Source organism: Somniosus microcephalus, chromosome 22 (genome assembly GCF_052327205.1).
Source record: "Somniosus microcephalus isolate GS21.2 chromosome 22, FLI_Smic_1.0, whole genome shotgun sequence".
Taxonomy (NCBI): Eukaryota; Metazoa; Chordata; class Chondrichthyes; order Squaliformes; family Somniosidae; genus Somniosus; species Somniosus microcephalus.
In genome coordinates this window covers 40,469,964-40,492,508 of record NC_141008.1, presented here as the reverse complement: position 1 = coordinate 40,492,508, position 22,545 = coordinate 40,469,964, and the positions used below count along the sequence as shown (strand labels likewise).

At 45.2% G+C, this 22,545-nt stretch overlaps 1 protein-coding gene across 1 annotated transcript in view; it reads right to left on the bottom strand.

Moving 5' to 3' along the window:
* The window catches only part of LOC147102193 (cytosolic arginine sensor for mTORC1 subunit 2), a 226,798-nt gene that overhangs the window by 117,588 nt on the left and 86,665 nt on the right, over positions 1–22,545 (bottom strand). The window contains exon 2 of the mRNA XM_085964487.1: positions 20,968–21,038. Within this exon, the coding sequence (XP_085820613.1) occupies positions 20,968–21,038 (71 nt within the window). The remainder of the gene's footprint in view (positions 1–20,967; positions 21,039–22,545) is intronic.

The window sequence follows — 22,545 nt, the reverse complement described above, 5'->3', positions numbered from 1 at the left end:
TCACTTCGACATCAACTAGGACAAACACGTCCTGAAACAACAGCACATTACAATCCTGAGAGACGAGCAAGGTGAGAAGAGTTATTTTATGATTTCCTTGCTCTCCATGCTCACTGTGACACTTGCTGTAATCTTATTGTAATGTGATTCCCCCCCCCACAACCCGGTTCCATCCTCCTCTCCTGAACACCCCGGCTCATACTGGGATATGGGTGTCAGCTGCTGTCTATTAACAAGTAACTGTTCTTCACATGTGAGCACAGACCATGAGTGTCAACAGCCTATTGGACTGTAGGGGAATCACAAGTCGTGCCCAATCCTGTCCACACTTGCATACGTTCTTGAAGGAGTTACTGGATAGCAATCAGCACTTAGAATTCTGTGTGTGTGTGTGTGTGGGGGGTGGGGTTACATGTTCAGGATTGTGTCTCTGTATGGTGGGGGAGAGGGGGGTTCACCTGCAGCCCAAGAAAATCGTGATGAAAAAGGAGTTCTTTGCCACGTTTGTGGGTGAAAACCGTAGGGGGAGAAGCGGAAGGTAGATGAACAACGGGTGGAGGGGGTTCATTTTGGGAGATCGAAATCTTCGTTGCCTGACAGAATGGAGTTTGTGGTTGGGGCTAAATTGAATCACGTCAACGATGGTAAGAAAAGGTCAGTTATTTTCTAAAGACTAAAAACTTGTCTTCAAGAAGATGTCTGACAGAGAGGAGTTTGAGACTCCAAATTGGAGCTGAGCCATCCAGTGGCCAGAGCGAGGAACTGCAGGCAGAACCAAAACCAGGCATTTCAAAAGTGAACTGCACAGCGGTGGAGGTGACTACAATTGTAAAGGGTGTGGACTCAATTTAAGTGGCAATCTTCATGAAGAAGACACATGACAGGACATACTGATTCTAACTATTTATAAATTATTACCACGCCAGCTGAAATCAACAAGCTCAACACAGAAGAGGGATTAAACCTTTGATCTGCCTGATCTATATAGAAAACAAAGAAAGACTTACATTTATATAGCGTATTTCACAAACTCAGGACGTCCCAAAGCGCTTTACAGCCAATGAAGTACTTTTGAAGTGTAGTCACTGTTGTAATGTGGGGAAACGCAGCAGCCAATTTGCGCACAGCAAGCTCCCACAAACAATAATGAGATAGAAAAACCAGTTAATATGTTTTAGAGACGTTAATTTAGGAATAAGGGTTGGCCAGAGTACCAGGAGAACTTTCTCTTCTTTAAATAGTGTCAAGAGATCTTTTATGTCCACCTGAACAGGCAGATTGGTTTAACGTTCCATCCGAAAGACAGCACCTCCGACAGTGCAGCTCTCCCTCAGTACTGCACTGGAGTGTCAGCCTGGATTATATGCTCAAGTCTGTGTGTTGGAGCTCGAATTCACAACCATCTGAATAAATGCTAAGAGTGCTACCATCGAGCCAAGGCCGACCAATAAATCTATACAAATGAGATGTCCCAGAAAAAAAAAAGTACAAATTTACCTTTACTATAAACACATAGCAATACGATCACCGAACGGTGATGAAAACTGACCATCGGTGGCGTGAGAAATATTTTTTAATAAACATCGTTCAACTGTGGAGAGATCGTCTTACTTCTGTGTAATGTATACACGGTTGCGGTATCACATTCACGTAAACAAGGTGCATTGGCAAGATTCACTTTGCAAGATTGAACTGTAGTCTTATAGTCGAATGGTGCACCTCACCTTGAGACTCCCATTACTGTGTCACCCTTATTGGTAGCGGTAATTGAGGAATCAGTGGGGACAGGAGTTCCAACATTGCAGATTTCCAATACTGCTGATTCAATCTTAAGTGTCCGTTTCAAAGGGGAAGAGTCCAGATAACAGATAACATTGTCATTTGCTCCAAAGGGAGTCATTTCCTTACATTTGAACGCCAATCAATCCCCGCCGAGATCAGTTTCCCCTTTTCTCGGGGGACCTTCCGGGGCGCTCCCAAAGGCCTCAACAGAACTCACTCAGCTGGTAACAATTCTTTAGAGGTATAACACGAATGCAATAGGTGGGATTTCTGGGACAGTCCGGGAGTTTTCCAGACACACTCCCTTGATGTGGGGGATGGGCGGGGGGAGGGGGAGGGGAGAGAAGAGAAGATGCGGGCAGAAGATTGGCCTCCTCTCTCCCACCAGAATTTAAGGAAAATCAGTGGAATCAGAATCTGCCCAAAATTGCTGCCCACCCCCAGTGGAAATCTCCTTTTCAGTCCTCTCCCCAACTCAGGGATTGCATCCCCGGTGTGATAACCCTTTGAAGAGTGAAAATGTTTTTCCAATGTCCCAGCAACAAATGATCAATATCAGAGGTTTTTTTAAAAATTGATCTTCAGTGAAAATGCATTCTGGAAAATAAGTGCCAAGTACAGAGCAGATCATTGCCGTACACCCAAAATAATATCTGATTCTGATTTTCAATTATTTTTGTTACTGGGCAGAATTTCCACAATAACCTTCAGTACTAATACTGTAGAGAATCCAATCCAATGATAAGAATAAGTTGCCCAGTGTCAGCCAGGAAACTTGAGCATTTGATTAAAGTGGAACCAACGTGAGCATTCTACCTCTACAGGCCTTATCGCCTATGCCTTTTGTACAGTACATAAATTGTCAAGTGTGTCCCCAAGTAAAGAAATGTTTCTAGTAAGTGCTTTTCTTATCTCTGCAATGATCAAGGGAGGATGCAGGCTGAGTGGAAGAAGGAGCCCTTTGAGATATCTATGTTATTAGTTTTGTCCACATATGCATATTTCTAGATAGTCAATCTCAAAGCAATGTTGCTACACCATCACGAGACTAAATACACATATGACTTACAAACCAAAAGGGTTTGTTTTTTCTTGATAATTACATGTTTACAGCAAGAGATAATTTTTTAAGGTCTAATGCATTCATTTTCTGACAATATGCCAAATCTCATAGGGCCAATTTCCCTCCCCAACCCCCGGGGGCTCCATATTACAGGAAACTCTCGGTTAAACGGCACCTAAATCCGGAATTCTCTATTAACCGGCAAAATTCATACGCCGAAAACAACACCTCAATAACCGGCAATGTTGCCGAGTCCGAGTCTGAGTCTCCCGCGGTGGCCGAGTTAGTCAGTGGGGGTAGTTCTCCAAACTGCCACTACTCGGCTTCTTGGCGCTGTCGGAAGTCCGAACACCTCAATAACAGGAGTCTGACTCTCCCGCGCTGCCGATAGTCTCTTCCGATCCGCCATTTTTCTGTTTACTGTATAAGTTTTGTTTTACTGTTAAGTAATTAAAGAGTTATGGATTACCCTCAACTGGCAGTACTGTACTTAATCAAGCATCTTCCATCATCCATTTAACACATTCTGTAGGTGAGTACCCAATTACTGTATACTGCACATTTCTTGATTTTTTTAATTTTTGTTTGTTAAAAATAGCTTCAGTAGATAACCCTCTCCGTCATCAAGAATTTTTAATCAACCGGCACCATCCCGGTCCTGTCGGTTCCGGATACCAAAGAGTTTCCTGTAGTTCAACTGTACGTTCGGTTACCATAGGCTCAACGTTAACCCAGCACAGGCCTACCCAGCAAGGCAATTCCACCAGTTTTAGGGCCTTCTCGCCTCTGTCCTAAAACAGCAACCCGATGGATTCAACCTCCAAAACCCCCTACTGCATTGGCAGGGAAGAACAAACTTACCTGTTTTGGATTTACAAGGCTTTGTACCCAAGTATTTCTCTTACCAGTGGATCCTACATTACAACAGTGACTACACTTCAAAATTACTTCATTGGCTGTGAAGCGCTTTGGGACGTCCTGAGGTTGTGAAAGGCGCTACAGAAATGCAAGTCTTTCTTTCTTTATCTGAGGAGGCTGGGCACGAGGAATACGCCCACTAGGGGAAGGCACAGCTTTGTTTGTCCCTCTGCCGAGTGGAGACCAAGGAAACTGAGGCGGGAACTGTGGTGACGTCACTCCCGCCTCACTACCTTGGGATTACATGGTTATGTCTGCTGTGGGTACGAGTGTTCTCCCGTCCCTCCCGGGGGAACCCCCAGAAATCACATTAATAATAGTACCGAGTCCCCTGGAACAGCTGCGTATTTTGAAGGTCATTAAAAGAAAACGTAATTTAGATATGTAATACGATATTCCAATTATTCCAATTTTACAAGGAGAGATTGTACAAAAGCTTGTTTTTTTCTGATGCAGTTCATGCTCTGATCTGATGGAACAAAACCAGTTTCTTAAACAAAGAAAAAGATGGCGAGGTCATTCATCAGATGCAGTACCAAGACAACCTTGCTGGTTCTACTGCTGCAATTTTTCTGTTATAACTTTTTACAAATCTAGATGGCAGGAAATATCTTGGCAAACCGAAAGAGAAATACAGCAATCCAGGAGTGAAAGAAGATTAAAAATACCAGACAAAAATCCTCCAAATGTCTGCATATTTCTCTAACTGTTAACCAGTAAGAAAGAGCATTAACCACTTGGGTCTCACACAGGCTGAATGTGATAACTAAGGCATTGTGATCCAACTAGCCTGCAGGGATACAATAGCATAGTGGTTATGTTACTGGACTAGTAATCCAGAGATGTGGACTAATGATCTGTGAGGCAAGAGATCAAATCCCACCATGACAACTGGGGAGTTTAAATTCAGATTAAGTTAGAATTAAAAAAGTTAGTATCAGTAATGGTGACCATGAAACTACCGGATTGTCATTAAAAACCCATCTGGTTCACTAATGCCCTTTAGAGAAGGAAACCTACCTACAGCAATGTGGTTGACTCTTAACTGCCCTCTGAAATGGGCAGCAAGCTACCCTGCTGTATTCAAGAAGGTGTCTCACCACCAATTTCTTGAGGGCAATTAGGGATTGGCAATAAATGAGTCTTGCCGGCAATGTCCACAACAAAAAAAAAGAGATTAACACAAACTAGGGTTATATTCCCTACAATTTAGAAGGTTAAGGGGTGATCTGATTGAAGTTTTCAGGATATTGAGAGGAACAGATAGAGAGAAACTACTTCTGCTGGTTGGGGAGTCTAGAACCAGACCTTTTAGGAGTGAAATTAGGAAACACTTCAACATACAAAGGGCGGTAGAAGTTTGGAACTCTCTTCCGCAAACGGCAATTGATGCGAGATCAATTGTTAATTTTGAATTGGAGATTGATAGCTTTTTGTTAACCAAGGGTATTAAGTGATATGGGCCAAAGGCGGGTATATGGAGTTAGACCACAGATCAGCCATGATCTCATTGAGTGGTGGAACAGGCCCGAGGGGCTGAATGGACTACTCCAGTTCCTATGTTCCTTTAGAGGTACCACATGAGTACAGGAATTCCCAGCAAAGTATCCCTTTTGCTGATAATGTCATTAAGTCACCATTTTCTTTTAGGAAACTCAATGTGTTACTTATTTAAAAGAACGGAGCTGATATGATTTGCAAACTTTTTGAGAGATTAATAAACCAAAACATTTTTGTACAGATGTTTACCTGCAAGTTAATTTAACAGAGCGGTTTCCCGCAAAGACACAGAGCTCAGTCAATAATAACTCGACTATTCCAACGCACTCCTGACCGGCCTCCCACTTTCCACCCTACGTAAACTTGAGGTCATCTAAAACTCGGCTGCCCGTGTCCAAACTCGCACCAAGTCCCGTTCACCCATCACTCCTGTGCTCGCTGACCTACATTGGCTCCCGATTAAGCAGCGCCTGGATTTCAAAATTCTCATCCTTGTTTTCAAATCCCTCCATGGCCTCGCCCCTTCCTATCTCTGCAATCTTCTTCAGCCCCACAACCCCTCCTCCCCCTCCGGCCCCCGCCCCCCCGAGATATCTGCGCTCCTCTAATTCTGCCCTCTTGAGCATCCCTGATTATAATCGCTCAACCATCGGTGGCCGTGCCTTCTGTTGCCTAGGCCTAAAGTTCTGGAATTCCCTGCCTAAACCTCTCCGCCTTGCTACCTCTCTTTCCTCCTTTAAGACGCTCCTTAAAACCTACCTCTTTGACCAAGCTTTTGGTCACCTGCCCTAATTTCTCCTTATGTGGATCGGTGTCAAATGTTTTTGTCTTACAGGAAACTTTCGATTTACCGGCACCTAAATAACCGGAAATCTCGGTTAACCGGCAAAATTCAGGAGTAGGTTTTACTTCATATTGTACTTGCCTTCCTCCATCTGGTGCTGTGCAAGGGTGTGGCTGCAGCTGTTGCTAAGCTACAGAGACGCTTGGAACTTGAGGCCATTGTTCTGCACTTGTTGCTAAGCAACAGGGTTTGTTGCTTTATACGGAGCTGTCAGCTCTCCGTATCTTTTACTATAGCGTTCGGTTGTCCGGAATTTTTGATGAACCGGCACCACGTCAGTCCCGTCGGTGCCGGATAAAAAAATGTTTCCTGTATAATACTCCTGTGCAGCATCTTGGGATGTTTTACTACGTTAAAGGCGCTATATAAATACAAGTTGTTGTTGTTTGCAGACCGCCCTGTCCTTGTACATCAGAAAGTACCGGAGGCCTAGCATTCCGCTCCCCCCCCACCAAAGTCTGCGCAGTTCTGATAATACAAGGAGGTCTGCAGGCTGAATGCAACACCTCGCGACTCGAGATGCCCTGTATGTCGGATTGGTTGTTTTTGCTGCTTCCTTGTAGGGTTGCCAACCCTCCAGGATTGTCCTGGAGTCTCCAGGATTAATAAGAACATAAGAAGGAGGAGTAGGAGTAGGCCATACGGCCCCTCGGGCCTGCTCCGCCATTCAATAGGATCATGGCTGATCCAAACCTAGACTCACGTCCACTTCCCTGCCCGCTCCCCTAACCCCTAATTCCCTTATCAGCTAGGAAACTGTCTATCTCCGTTTTAAATTAACCTCCTGCTATGAGCAATCCGGGAAGAAAAACCACAGAGGCTTTAAAAAAAAGTGTTTTTTTTTTCCCATTTTCTTTGAATACTTTTGCCTAGTTAGTTATAAGTTCTAAAAAATATTGGGAGTTGAGGGGGAAAAAAAGACTGTTTGACCGGGCGGGGAGGTTGAAGGCGGAAGGTCACGTGATGAAATCTCCAGGAATATGTCCAACCAGAGTTGGCAACCCGACTTCCTCAGCAGTGTTTTACACAACGTTTATCGGCCCACTTTTCCCGACGTTCAATCGGTGCCACTTCATTTGTGATTTGTCGCTGTTTTACGTGTGCCAAACCCAATCTAATCAGGCGCCGGTTTGTCCCAAAATGTTCACTTTGGAAAATGGGACACGCTATGCGTGATAAGATGAACAAAGTGTATGTGCCACATGCAAGACTTTTACATAGTACAGATCTCCCAAGATGTTGTTGACAGATAGCCTGTGCTTTTAAGGCCTCTGCTGTAAATCGGCCAAATTCAGCAACTGCAGCTACTTTATGAGCTGCTGAGGTCAATTGTCCGCAAGAAAATATGATGTCCGGTACCAAGAATACAAGTAGCTGGTGGAAAATTCTGAACAGGAAAAAAAGAAAAAAATGGAAGAGAAAAAAAAAATCAGTAACGAGGGCAGAATAAATAGAAACAAAAACAGTATAAAAGAGAACTGATAAGAATATGTCAAATTCTAGGCAGAAAACAGCAGCTTCATTTTTTTTATTTTTTAAAAAGATACATTTCCCTGATGAGTAATACAGACCGGGAGGATGGTGGGTTTCAGTTAGCTTACCTCAGCCAGGGCAGTTATAGGGCACAGCACCCTTTGGGTTAGAGAAGGGAATATGGGCCTGGGTAGCTGCTCGTAATCGCGAGCCATCAATTCCGACTGGAAATATGTGCGTGCGAGTGGGTACTGGATGAAGATAAGGGTGTGATGCCTTCCATGCTCAAATATCTGCTGGCCACCGCCATCAGGGCTCACAAGGTGAAGATGGCCACTGTCCGTGGCATCATTCACCAGCAAAGTAGGCAATGCTGTCAGGAGAACAGCGTAGGGGGAACATATTGAAGAGAAAAGAGGTATTGCAAAATTGTCCTTTTTAATATTAGCAGCTGATATGCTGGATCTTCAGAAGGTGCTACGTGGCTTATTTTGATCCACTCCAGCAATGTTTGCTTGAAAATTCAGCATTATCATTCATGTCATCTTGTAATACAATCATCTTCTTTTGAGTAGCCATAACACTAATAATGCCTGCAGGACTTTATATGCATCTTCCTCAATTAACTTTGAAAAATTATGGCACCAATGTTCCTCTCCTTACTGCCGAAGGAACACTTAGTTCTCCAAACACTATCAGAGGTAAATGGGGAAGAGACCCCTTATGTCGAGTCCCCATCCCTTTATGCTGCCCTGGGATTACTGGATCGTGCCTGAAGACATGAACCTAGGCTGCATCTACAACAGGTGGCAGGGAAGGGTAGCCATGGTGGGGGAGGGGGTCGTCCCAGCCCTCCTGTCTCAGTTTCCTCCATTTGCAACAGGAAGGTGCCCAATTTAAGGAGTGCCTGCAGAAACTGGCTTCAGCCTTGCCCCTGCTACCCCTCAGGCTGGAGGCAGGTAGGCAGCAAGGCAAGGGAAGCCCAAGAAGGTAAGAGGCACATTCTTCCAACAGCAGGCAAAAGGCCCAAGGCTGACAGCCAGGGTGAGTGGCGGGCCTGTGCTGAGGATGAATGAAAGCTGGCACAGCAAGTGACCCGTCCCAATAAATTTAGGTGCTCTTGAGGCCTGGACAGGGACAGAGCACTTTGGGGACACGGCAGTAGGGCGGGCGGGGGGGTGGAGGAGAAATATCAGTCTCAATATTTTCTCTCTTCCTGTAGGTTCCAAGTTGATGAGCAAGTGACAGGCACCCAGGACTTTCCCTATCCTATGTGTAAGCAGCTGCTGGAAGCTGCACTGGGTGAGCTGTGGGGTGACTCAGCTTCTGATTTTTCTCAAGTTCTCTCCCTATAGGGGAAGCACCTCATCCCAGTCCAAGACTGGAAACGCAATGACCAGGGACAGTCTAATGCCGGTGTTCTGACAATATACACTGGGTTCCAAGGGAATGTGTCTCATGTTCAACCCTTAATATGCTGCATTTGATGCACAATGCCTTCTATTCTCCCCTCCTATCCTGAATGTACTGGCAAACACTGGGGTAGAGTTTCACCGGAGCTGCCATGCATGTGTATAGACAGTGAATGTCAGCAGACCGTTCAACAATAGTGTCACTGAAGCTGAACCCATTCCAGCTCTCACTGGATGGCCACAACTGCACACAGGAATCACTAATGATTAGGAGTAGGAACAGGAGTTGGGTCAAAATCCTGGCACTCCCTCCCTACCAGCACTGTGGGAGTACCTTCACCACACGGACTGCAGCAGTTCAAGGAGGCGGCTCACCACCACCTTCTCAAGGGCAATTCGGGATGGGCAATAAATGCTGGCCTTGCCAGCGATGCCCACAGCCCAGGAACGAATAAAAAAAAAAGAAACCCAGGCAGATTCCCTCCCGGGGTGCTGGGGCCAACTATAAATCCTCTTCTACTACCGGGAATCGAACCTATAACCTTCCTGGTTTGTACAGCTCTCACTGGTTTTATTAACCATTGCAGGAGTTGATAACTATTTTTACAAGTAATGTAAAATAATGTAGCTTGATGAACATAGTGCCTGATCAGTACCTCGTTACTGGACTCAATGACCATCCCCTCCACCACTGGCTGCAATATGTACTATCACTAGGATTCACTCCAACAATTCCTAAACCCTCACCTTCTACCACTGAGGAGGGAAGGACTGGCAATGTCACGGGAACACCATCACCTCCAGGTTCCCCTCCAAGTCACACACCATCCTAGCCTGGACAGATATCGCTGCTCCTTTATCGCCGCTGGGTAAAATATCCTGGAATTTTCTACCTAACATCATTGTGGGAGCACAATCACTACAAGGACTGCAGGAGTTGAAGAAGGCGGCCCACCACCATCTCTCATGACAACTAGGAATGGACAATAAATGCCACCTTGCCAGCATTGCCCACATCCCACAGCAATTTTTTTTTTAAAGTCAAAATGGAGTCAACTCTCGTGACCCCAACTCTCGTGGGATCTCCACGTTACACAGGGGAGCCCACCAGCGCCACATAAAACACTACCTAATGGGCACACAAAGGCCACTCTTGTGACATTTTCTGAGACCAGAACCATGTGCCATTTAATAAGAATCATTCACAGTCAACGTACAAGTGATATTGTTTATTAAACCAGTTGAGGTAGAAGCACAGGCCATGAGTCACGCGTTCCGGTTACTCAGGTGATGCGAGCAGTCTTTCAGCTACTGTTGAAGTACATTTCATAAAGCTACGTTTCAGATATTTCTGGGAAACATCAACAACACATCCAGAGCCATTTCCAGAAAAACACTGGCTCGCTATCAAAACCTGTTCCATGGTTTAACGAGCTCTAACTGCAGCTTCAATATACATTCCTGAATTACAGCCGAGGCAGAACAATAACATGGAGATTACAGGGCTGTATAATGATGTCTGATAATATATGTGTAATTCTCTTAACTTTTAATGTGTTTGGCAAATCTCTGACAAGAACAGCAACTGCAAAACATTCTATTTGCTCAGCTGTTTTTTGCCACTGGTATTGCCAGCAAACCTCTGCAGTCAGCACAAGCAAAAAAATGGCCATGTGTCTGGCAGGCAGTTTAGATACTTTACTTTAAAAAAAAAAGAAAAAATAATCAAATGTGAAGGAAGGATATCGCAGTTAATTGAAAGGAATTTTTTTCACCCCTTCTGAAGATGCTGACTTTTGCTGAAAATAATTTCCTAGGTGAGGCCAAGTCAAGTACTTCATACAAGTGAATATTCTTTATATGCAAGTGTAGGCGCCGAGGTCGGGCTATTCGAGTAGGAAGGGCATCGCAGCCAAATGTGCTGAGCCTATGATGGCCTACGCCGATTTTATTTTCAATCGACATCCACCCTTCCCAACAAGAGTCGCAAGATGAGATCGAGTGCAGGGACTGATTTGTTCCCCCTGGTCCAGAGCAGCTTTCACAGCCCAAACATGGAGACCCCCACCGACTGATAAACAGGCAGCTCAACAAAGACCAGAAATCAAGCCTGGTCTGTGTGGCTCAGTAACGCACTGGGCAGCGACCCTGTCAACGAAAACATCGGCGACGGCGGAGACGCTGTTGCATTGCTAAATTGTAACCGGGGGCGGATGTGCAGTTCGCCCGCTGCCTGCTTCACTCCCTTGTGCGAACAATGTGACATTTAAGAAACCAACAGCACCATAGACCCACACAAATACAAATCTGTCTTCACTTGAGGCCATGAGTTCCTACTTAGTAAACGTGGGGAGCTGCTTCGCAGCATTTCCACTTTATAGTAAGGTGGTCACCACGTTACACAGGGGAGCCCATGAGCGCCACATAAAACAGTACCCAACGGGCACACAAAGCCCACTCTCCTCAAACAGGAACCATTTGAATTGGGGGTGGAAAAACACTTTAAAATATGGTGAGGTTTGCTTCATTACTTTGCAACATGCTTTCCAGGCCCATTCTATGTTCCCATTGGGTGTTCTGTGATATAGAACAGGCCTCATTCTGGCCACTTGCCAACTCATCATTCACTAAAACACTACTTGGTTTCAGTGATAAGATAGATTTTTTTTTTACTGGCTAATAATCTGGCAAATTGTGTTACAGTACGTCTATATTCAGTCTATTGGCCAATAGATTTCAAATCCTTGTATTAAAGCCGCTTTGCGCTAGAATCATGCTGATTGAAATCAATAACATTCATCAAAATGAGTAGATACTCGGGGCAAAAAGCAGAATTTAAAGCAATGTTCTTTGCGATATCTCCAAAGGTCACGTTTACTGAACTGAATTTTAGGTTTCCTGCTGTTAGCAATCTAGGTTCTCACGCAGAAGGTTGTGATGCTGCAGACCTGAGCATTACGGCAAGATGGATACCCCACTATTTTATACGTTTTTATGTACCATGAACCGTGCCAAAACTGGGAGTGCAACACGGCCTGTACTGTTCTTAAACCAGCCGCTTGAACATGGCAGGTTAGCTGTTCTGTGATTTTTTTTTCCCTTCCCTCTCGGAAAGTGCCTGCGCCCTCTCATTCTCTAGTTGAAATCTAGAAGTCATCGCACTTGTAGAACCTGTGCCTTTCCACCATTCCACTAATGGCTTGTATCATTGGGCCATTTATTATTAAACCTTTTTTTTACAGTTCACAAGTCCTTCTATGTTCATTGTGAGCGGGTCAACAAATAACACAGCAACCACAAACACACAGACCGCAATCTTTCTGAAATGTAACATCTTTTTTCAAATTCTGTGTCTCCATTCTGATTCATAACCAATGTTCACTAAATATTTACCAAAAGCAAATTTATGGGATGACAAAATGGTGCAGTTTTGAAAATATTGCCTAACTTTTTACGACGTGCGATAGAAAACAGGTTTTGCAGAAGCTAAAACATTCCTTCAATCCTCAAGAGGCTTAAAATATTCCCGTTTTTATTTTCCTGTGCCTGAAACCACCTCAAGCGCCTGAACCAGCCTCCCCGCTGCTTGCCAACTGCAGTAGGGACCGACTTTCATCTTGACTTGCCTTCTGCACACCATGCACTGCAGTGCTCCGTTTCAATAGCTGCTTGTATTCGGAACAAAATTTATGGGATCAAAACATAAACCTGATTCCCATGCGCTGCTTCAATGTAATGCTTTTCTCCAGCACTTTCAGATCACCGTCAGAACCTACATTTTTTCATTTTTCTTCACGAGGAAGCTCAATTATTTAAAAAAAATATTTTCACACTCCGCCTCCCTGGAGCGAGTCCACTCAATGATCTCTCCTGTGTACCTCCTGGCAACAAGAGACAGCGAGGAGCTGATTTGAAATAAACACAGCAGCTTCCTTGCTCCGAGATGTGTGATTGCATTTCAAAACAAGGTTAACTGTAATTTGCCGAGATTTGACGAGTGAACTCCAGACCTGAGCCCATTACTTCTGTCCCCCTTGGCCCCGCTCGTGCCCTTCGCTCCCATCTCGATCCTTTCCTGTCACTCAGTTGTGCCACCTTTCATTTCTCCACTTTCGAGTACTTTGCCCTTCCAATCTCGACCCATCATACGCCACTGCTTTCCTATTCTCCCGCCGCTGTCTAGGCCTGACTCCCCCTTGAATAAGCTCACAGCTACCCTCTGTGCCTCAATTGTCCTAGCCAATATTTCTCCTTCAACCAACATCACTGAAACGGATTATCGAGTCACTTATCTCATTGCTGTTTATAGGACCTCGATGTGCGCAAACTGGCTGCCACTTTTCTTTACATTACAGAGACTACAATTCAAAAGTGCTTCATTGGCTGTGAAATACTTTGGGACCTCCTGAGGTCGTCAAAAGCACGATACACCAAGGCAGTTTAAGAATCTGAACTCAGGTTTTTTTTAAATCTGGAAATAAAAAGCTGACATCAGTAAAAGTGACCATGAATATGTCGGATTGTCTTAACATCCCAACTGGTTCACTAATGTCCTTTGGGGAAGTAAACCTGCCGTCCTTATTCGGTCTAGCCGATACGTAACTCCAGTCCCACTCCAGTGTGGTTAAATCTTAACTGCCCTCTAAAATAGCCCAGCAAGCCACTCAGTTGTATAAAACCCCGACAAGGAAGAAGGTCCACCACCACCGTCTCAGGGCAACTAAGGATGGGCAACAAATGCCAGCCTTGCCAGTGATGCCCACATCCAGAGAATTAATAAAAAAATAAATGCATGCAAGTTCTTTCTTTCTACTTTCTATTGACATTCTCCAAAGGGCCCACTGAGACGCCTGTCACTGCCGCCTTATCGGCAGGGGTTCAAAGGCCATCCTCCTCTGTCACCGACCCTCCCACGCAGCAGGCCAGCTGAGGGGCAAATCCCGCTCACCCCACCCTGACCTCTGCCAATGGATCAATCACCGGCCCACTCTGCATTTCAATCTAAAATGTCTGTTTACTCGTGAACAAGGCCCTTGTCATCCCCTATGTTATTGTTGGTGAGTGCAGTGATAGCTTGGTTTTGACTGAAACTTGGCTCAAGGTTGATGATACCTTGCCCCTTATTGAAGTCTCCCCACTTGGCTATACTTTCCACCACCTGCCCTGCCCAGCCTATCACGATGGCTGTGTGGCCCTTATCCCATGTCTCATCTCGGTCGCTCCTCCTACTCCTTCAAGCGCCTGACTTTGTTCCAAGTCTCTCACCTCGCCTTTAAAATCCTCATTGCCTACTGTTCTCTCCCCCTCCCCCAAGCCCGCCCTGAGTTTATCCCCAATATCCTCCCTCCTTTCCTCCCTCAGACTCTGCACTGAGTGACTCCTCATTCTTAGTGAGTTCAATCTTCACCGCAGCTCCCCTTGCCCCTATCCTCAGAATTCACTGACCGCCCTAAACCTCTTCCTCCACATAAACTCTCCTACTGCCTCAGCCTCCCATGGCCCCTCTACTTCTATAGTTTCGATTACTGACAAGGCTGTATCCAATCGCTTCCTTGTATCCTTACCACCCACACCCCCGACTCTCACTATTTCTCAGGATTGGATTACAGCTAGGGTTTTCATTCCGAACAGCAATGTGTTCACCTCACCGACTGCATCACAGATTCTCATTTTTAATGAAGCCAAGTATGAATCCTTTTGTGGTTTTTTTTTCCATCTGTCTATTTACGTATGTGTTGGTAACAAAAGGCAATAACTGGCTGTAAGGGACGTGCAGGGATAAGGTCAGGTAAAGTGTTTCTTGGAAATAAATCGCAGAATTGACTCTGATGATGGTGGGATAATATTGTATTTCAAGACTGTTGCGAACGAAATGAATTAATTCAGTGTCAGGGGCAGAGTAAGGACATGGCAGGGTCATGAGCTGCCGCTATTGCAGCTCCTGAGTAAAAGGACGTGGTTGCTCAATCATTTGATGTGAGCAGGAGACCAAAGTCTGTCCTTCCCTTAACACCCGCAAGGCCAAGTCCAAAGACGTGTGGAAGCGGTTACAATTTCCCCCACGCCTGTACGTACAAATATAAATACGATGCCTAGAACATGCACAATACTATCTGTACATTGATAAAGAGGGAACAACAAGGACGGGAATCGAGGGAAGGATGAAGGAAAGGCTCTCTGGAAACAGCTGAATTCTAAGCAGTTGGCTCGTTTGCTGATGAGACAGTGAAACATCAAAGAAGAATCTCCGGAGGTCTGACACAGTATTTAAAAAAGCAAGTTTCGGACAAGGAGAGGTCATTACAATTTTAAATGGCATTTCAGAGTTTCAGCAGATCTGGTGCATCACGCAGATCTGTGGGACACAGTGATCCCCTACACCCAGGTTAAAAGACCATGGGGAGATGTAAAGTGGATGAGCAGCAAGACGGATGGGCTCTCACAGCATCTCATCTCTCAGCCTTTCAACCAGAGTTAAGAGTTGACACATGCTCCTTATAATGAATAGAACAATTTATAACATTATAGAGGGCATTTATCTTAGCTGGAATGGCAATTTGTGTTTACTATCAGCAATATCATCTTTCATGAGGATTGGGGTTACTGTCAATAATAAATCTATGTAAAATAAATGATGAATTATGAATGGTGGTTAACTGATAAAATGACCAGAGTGAAGCTAAGCTTGTGGGCTGTGTTGCCTGACTTCATTCTGTGGTTTATGTTTCAGTGAACCATCGTATGGAGTTACTTGCTTATATCGCACATCAGTTTTCAAGTTAATATTTTTAGTGAAATTATTTGAAAGTAAATTGTTTCTCTGCAGGAATAACACAGGTCTGAGCTCTAGTAAAGTAGTTATGTGGCCCTTAACATCGGGTCTCACTGTCAGATTGGCAACTAAAGAGAACAGACAGAGGAAAAGGCACAGAGAGGTATGGTTGGAAAGAGGCTTGACAAGGAAGGAAGGATCCACAGGCTGAAACAGAAGGTCTTGCAGGTGATAGGCCCGGAAAATGAACAAGATAATAAACAATAGGGATTAACAGGACACACAAAGAGAGACAGAATGAATGAAAATCAGTCAGGCTTCCCCAATGACTGAGTGTGGTAGAAGCACCATTATCTTGCTGATCTTATTGGTATTAGACCTGCTTTCCCAAAGAGCAATGCCATGTGGAGGCTGTGCCCAATACTAGTGGCGTGGCAGGAAAGGGCTACCATGATGGTGCAGTCTCTCAGAAAGGCACCATGCAGGCTGTCCAACCAGCCCCCTCCAATGGTTGCGCATATGGCCTAAAGGACATGTCCCAGGTTGTCCATTCAGAGGCACAAGAGGTGCGGCCTGCAGCAGGTTCACCTTGGTCCCAAGGGGATCCTAATAGAATGCAGCTGCCAGTCACCTCACTCTCCAGCCAATCAGGAAGCACAAGGCTAGGTTTAAGAGTTCACACTGTCACGCATTGTCACCAAGGGGAAGCATGTGGTAGGCAGCACTATGCACACACAGTTGGGTTTTCATTAAAAGTATGGTTGCACTACAGGTTGTGCAAGCAAAACATAGTTCTTGGCAAGGTTTGGAAGTTGCTCTCATCGGGTGGTATGAATGGGAGCGGTGTGCATTGCTGTGCATGGAGACAGGTCTGTAAATGACATATTAGTGGTGGGAAGGGAGATGTAGACAGGATGGTTAATACAGTGCCCACATGTGGTAATCACTCTCCTCTATCGGTGCGACATGAATGTGTCTTGCAATGGGTTGTCCTCTTTCTCTTCATCTGCTGCTGATTTTCCACTTCCTGATCCCCTTGCTGCCCATGTGGGGCCGTCATCTTACAATGTCTCCATGAGGAGGCCTCCTTGTAAAGCTAAGTTGTCTTATATGCATGTGGCACCCGGCGATGATGCTTTTGACCCTAGCTGGTCTGTACTGCAGCTCGCCCTAGATCAATCCAAGCACCTGGCACACCCCTTCAACCTGCCGGAGGTGTGCTCTGTGATGGCTCTGGTGGATGAGGAGTTTGTTACAGTGGTACCCTGTTGGTATCCTAGGAAAGTGCACAGCTGTCACCTGCCATCACTGCAGAGGATGGCCTTGATCTCCAAGGAACCACCACGAGACTTGCCTTTCAGGGTCAAAGAATGCTGGTAAGGAGGACTGCCTTAAAATGAGGGTATCGAGGCAGCTCCCAGGAAACTGAGTATTCACTTGCATAATGGTGTGCTGGTCACAACTGAACTGCACATTGAGAAAATGGAATCCTTTCCTGTTGACGTACATATAGGCATTCATCAAGGGAGCCCATATGGCTCTGTGGTACAATTAGTGATTCCTTGAACCTGGGACAGGGATTGGAGCCAAGGTCGGGGAATGGGGGTGGGAATCTCGGGCTCGGGGGTGGGAGATCGAGAGTCGTGACCGGGAGCGAGCGCCGGCAATCGTGTCCTTTAATTTAGGTCGGGAGGAGTACAGTGGGCCACGACCGGCATGCACTCGCCCCTCTCCCATTCACCTCCCTCCCCTCTCAGGACCTAGTTGAGGGTCGCTGCCGGCAACGCAACCGTCCCAAATTACTCAGCAGCAAACCACCGATCTGCCTCTGGAGGCCCAATTGGCTTCTGCAGCCTGCTGGAATTATTCAAACGAGGCCCGAGGCCCAATTTCAGACACGCCTCGGGCCTCTGGTGCTTGGTCCGGCTACACAGACTATTTATACCTGAAAATGGGCCTGAACAAATTTCTCCCCCGTTGGTAATCCTTTGCCCTATTGTGTCATGGTTTTGCTGTTGGTTATCCTCCTCTGCCTCCATTCTTGTCCTCAGCATAGGTCTCAAGAATTGCAAACCTAATGGGTATTTCCAGATTCAAGAGGTTTCTTTATACAGGTTCCTCTCGACTCCCCCAACTCTCACTTGCAGCTAGTCACCCACTTTCTCCTATCCGCTTCACTATTCCTCATTATCTCTGGGATGACCACTGTTACAATGCAGGTTCCTCCGGATACTTTCCTCATGCCCAATACAAAAGTCAGCCCCCACAGGATTAGCCTGCACTTCCTATGAACTGAAGCAAGACCTTGTGTGCAATGTAATCCGGGATAGCATGCCCCGGACAAACAATAGCTCCATTCATTTCTTCTACGTGCCCAAGTCACTTCGGAAGACAATTACTATCAATCATCCCAGACAATTTTGTAGCAGACTAAACTACCAAACAGGTTTATTCACAAATCATTTACAGAAAAAAAGCAGTAGCAGCCAAATGTACAAGTCAAAAAAAACCTTTGAACTGGTTCATGAAAGTGTTAAAAAGACAAACCCGTTGACATGAATCAACTGAGCGGCCTGCAGGCGGCGCTGTCCAGGGAGAGTATAAATACTCGGGCACGGGCCAAGCTTGTGCAGGACATTCTTAACAGGAACTAGTGAAGGACACAACTAGACCGCCATGTTGTAAAACAGTTGATTAAAGCTTTGTTTAACGCTTAGACCAAGTGCCTAGTAGTTTTCTTACGTCACCCGTCATTGACATTTTGGGAACCTTTAGAAAAAGCAACAAATATCTTTCAGAAGATAAAAGGTACCAAACTGCATACCGTTTTTCTAGGCTTTACATCGGTGTATTTCTCAAGAAGTTGCATCTTGGCTACAATTAACTGCTATACCCAAAGTGTCCTATACTTATACCCATTAAATCCTTTGAAATACAGTCACACCTTTGAGAAGACAATCTGAGAAATGGAAGCACTGCACTCAAACAATGAATAACAAGTCCTACAAGAGATACACAAAGGCATCCTGTGGTATCTATCAAGTGCTGTCTGTGTCAGGTCTACCCTGAGTGGATTATGATGTTGCTTAGTAGCCCAGTGATTGCTTTTCCAGACATATACGTCTGTTAGTAATCAAATGTATTGGCTTGCCTTCATATAAAAGAGTCAGAAGAAAAGAAACCAATTGCAGCTGTAATAGCCATTTTGAGGGTGGTGCGATTCTTAAAATAAGCCACTTAAGCTAAGAAACACAACACGGAAGCTACGAGCAAAACTACTCAATTTTTGCCTCAGGAAGACTCCTTATCAGTACTGGCACTGGTGAAAACTGTATCCATAGGTCATTTGCACGAGCAATATGCCATCAAGCCTTCCACTTCCAATATTCCATGGGATACATGAAATGCTGTTTGAGTACACAAAGTTTTGGTGCATCATGCTTGTGTATTCCTCCTGGACTCTTTGCAGCTATATTAGAATACTAGCTGGGGGAGCCCGGCTTTGCCAGGGCTGTTTTGGGCCGGGCGGTTTAAATCGAGTCCCAGGCTTTGGGGCCTGTCTGTCTGTCCGTGTGTGAATCTGCTGCCGGGCAACGTTTTAAATCGAGTCCCAGGCTTTGGGGCCTGTCTGTCTGTCCCTGTGTGAATCTGCTGCCGGGCAACATTTCTACCTTTTAATAGCTTCAAAGGTGAAAGTGAAAGCACTTATAAAACATTTTTGGTAAATGTTATGTAATTTTTAAAAGAGATACTAACTTTTTCGAAGCTGGATTAGCAGAGTAGTTTGAGCTGGAAGTAGTGAAGCAATGGCTGCCCGATGCCCGAGTTGAAAAGCATTAGTCCCGCCCACAGATGCAGCGATTGGCCAACCATCAGGCGACTGAACTGTAGGATTGGTCAATCGTGCCGGCACAGGATTGGTCGACCTTGACGTCAGTCAATCAATGCTACTTAGCAGATAATGAGTTTAATTTTGAAGGTTTTTTGCATAACGCGCGAACAATTTTTGTCCGGCCAAAACGTAAATACGCTTAGGACGGTTCTGGAATCGTCAGCTTTCTTTCGACGTAACGCACGTGTAGGTACGCTCTATAACTTTCGAGTTAATTCAAGACAGACAGACAGACGGAATGACAGACAGAAGTATCCTTTTATATATATAGATTCAGCAGTTTCTTTGTATAAAAATGTGCCAACAACCTTTAATCACGGCAGCTCTTGACTACTAGCTAAATATGTAATACTTTTTAAATAGATTGGATTCCTACCTGAGCCCAACCTCTACTGTAAGAGGTTGGAGGATTCAATCTGGGGCAGAGCGGTTTTGGAGCTAGCTCACTTGCTAATGGCTGATCTATCTGAATTTAAATTCCATTTACACTTCCTTCCCAGTCCTTCCGCTTTTTATTTCTCAATCCTTCAATCTGATTGGTTAAGGAGATACACAGTTGCTTGCCCTGTTCACTCAGGTCCCAGGTGCCCTGCTTCCCTCCCCTGCGATGTTATCAGCTCACACTTCGAGCAACCTGCCCCACAAAAAAATGTAAAACCTGAAAGTGCACGAACAAGTCTAACTAACGGCCCTGCTTCAGCAAAATCTGGGCCACTGTAACCCTATCTAGCAAGGCTCCTCACCGGAGTGGAGCTGACTTTCAGAAAGAGGGGAGTAGTCTGATAGGTTCAAGTAACCCAGTACTGCTCAGCTTATTTCAAAAGCCCTGCGAAGTCATCTATCCTGATTTCAAATTAGACCCAGATCCATTTTTAAAAGTTAGTGGGAGCGCAGCATGAGAGATGTGCCAATGGACAGGGAATGGTCAATTATGTAGCGAATACAACTGACCAACACCAGAACATTTGAAAACCTGTCTAAAATCACAAGCTGTTGAACAGGTTACAGGTGCTTCTTAACTCAGTGAAACCTGTCCAGACCACCGCCCATGGGCAGATAGATAGCGTCCTGACAGAGATTACAAGGAGGTTCATTAAAGCACGGCTGGATAGATATTAAGCGATCACTGTAAACAGGTGGAACTTTCTGTACAGATTCAAGTCTGGATTGTTAATTCAGACTTGGGAACTGACATTAGACGGCCATTACAGGCCGAAAGCAACATTTTACAAGGTTCACATACCAATAAATACTTCAACAACCACCCTTATTGGAGAATGCAGCCAATGCGGCAGTAAAGAAGGTACTCACCCTTAAAGCCCTCTTCATCCACGATAATGGTGTAGTCTTCAGGAGTCTCAGTTAGGCTGAAAAACTTGCACCTTGTTAAAAAAAAAAGGGGAAAAAAAGCCATTAGCTTGGGATAGATCGATGAGGGGTGTGGGGAGGGGGGTCTTTACAAGATTAATAGGTTCTAAATCATAAATCTAAACAAGGGCTGAGTATCAAGTTAAAAATAAACACAGAAAATGCTGGAAATACTCAGCCAGTCAGGCAACAGCAGTGGAGAGAGAAACAGAATCAACGTTTCAGGTCGATGACCTTTCATTGGACCTTTCATCTGAGTATCAAGTTGCTGTATAACATATTGAAGGTTTTTTTTTTACAGGTAAAAACCTTCTGAAACTGTACACCAGTTATTTCAATTAAAAGTAATTGTAGCCGGGAGACAGTTTGTATTATAATGTATTATTTATATTGACCAGAATCCTGCACAGTAAAGGCCAATCCACTATTGTGTACTAATGTATGTCTAAGAGCCACCTGGTATTCCTAGAGCAACAGGGAAGCTATAGATTCCAAACAGAAAGGCACAATTTTAACTGCGTCCCCCACACCCGAGAAGAACAAGGCAGGCACTGAGTTAAAATTGGACGGACGGACTCGCTTTGTGTGAGTCGCACTCAAGCCCTGCAAAGTTTTAACAGGTGAGTTTTGGGAAGCACGGAGGAGGTCCTCGCCCAATGGCAGGCGAGGACGAGGCCCTCCTGAATATTCAAAAGTTGGGGTCCGCTGACATAACTCGGGCCCCGACGCTATTTCGACCCCAAGCCGTGCAAGGTGCACACAGCGCTGACCCTGCCGAGGGATTTTGCCGCAACATGGATCCAGGGCCAGTAAGGGGCCCAGGTAAGTAAAAATGTTTCATTGCTTACAGGTTTCCTTGTGGGCCTGGAGGAGCTGGAGTGCTCTTCTGATCCCCACAAGGATTCCCTGGGCATCCCCTGTCCCAGGCTTCCCTTCCCCTTCACATGACCGTGATCTCCTCGGACCTCTCCCATCGTTCAGCTTACGCCGGGGACCGTTTCCTTGGGTCACCGGTGGCTATCTGCCGCCAGGCGATTTCCCACTCCCGCCTGTCAGCCATCTCTTCATCAACACTGGATTTGGTCAGGAGACCAAATTGAAAGATTTTTAAAAAGCGGCCTAGGAATTAAAATGGCTTGATGCTTGCTATGCACCACCTACCCCGCCAGTCCCCGCAACAACAACTTGCATTTATATAGCACCTTTAATGTAGTAAAATTTCCCAAGGTTATCAAACAAAATTCGACACTGAGCCACATAAGAAGATATTAGGACAGGTGACCAAAAGCTTGGTCAAAGAGGTAGGTTTTAAGGAGTGTCTTAAAGGGGGGGAGAGAGAGGTACTCTTGTAAAATCTGGACTTAAAGCTGCAATTCTAATTCGGTGTTGAGCTGAAACATATATACCCCAAGCCTATATATATGTCTATTTTTATAAATAAGTGTGTATGGGTTCTTCACTAGTGATGGGGCCATAAACAGCATGCATGACAACAGAGGCCACGGTATTACAGACAGTGTT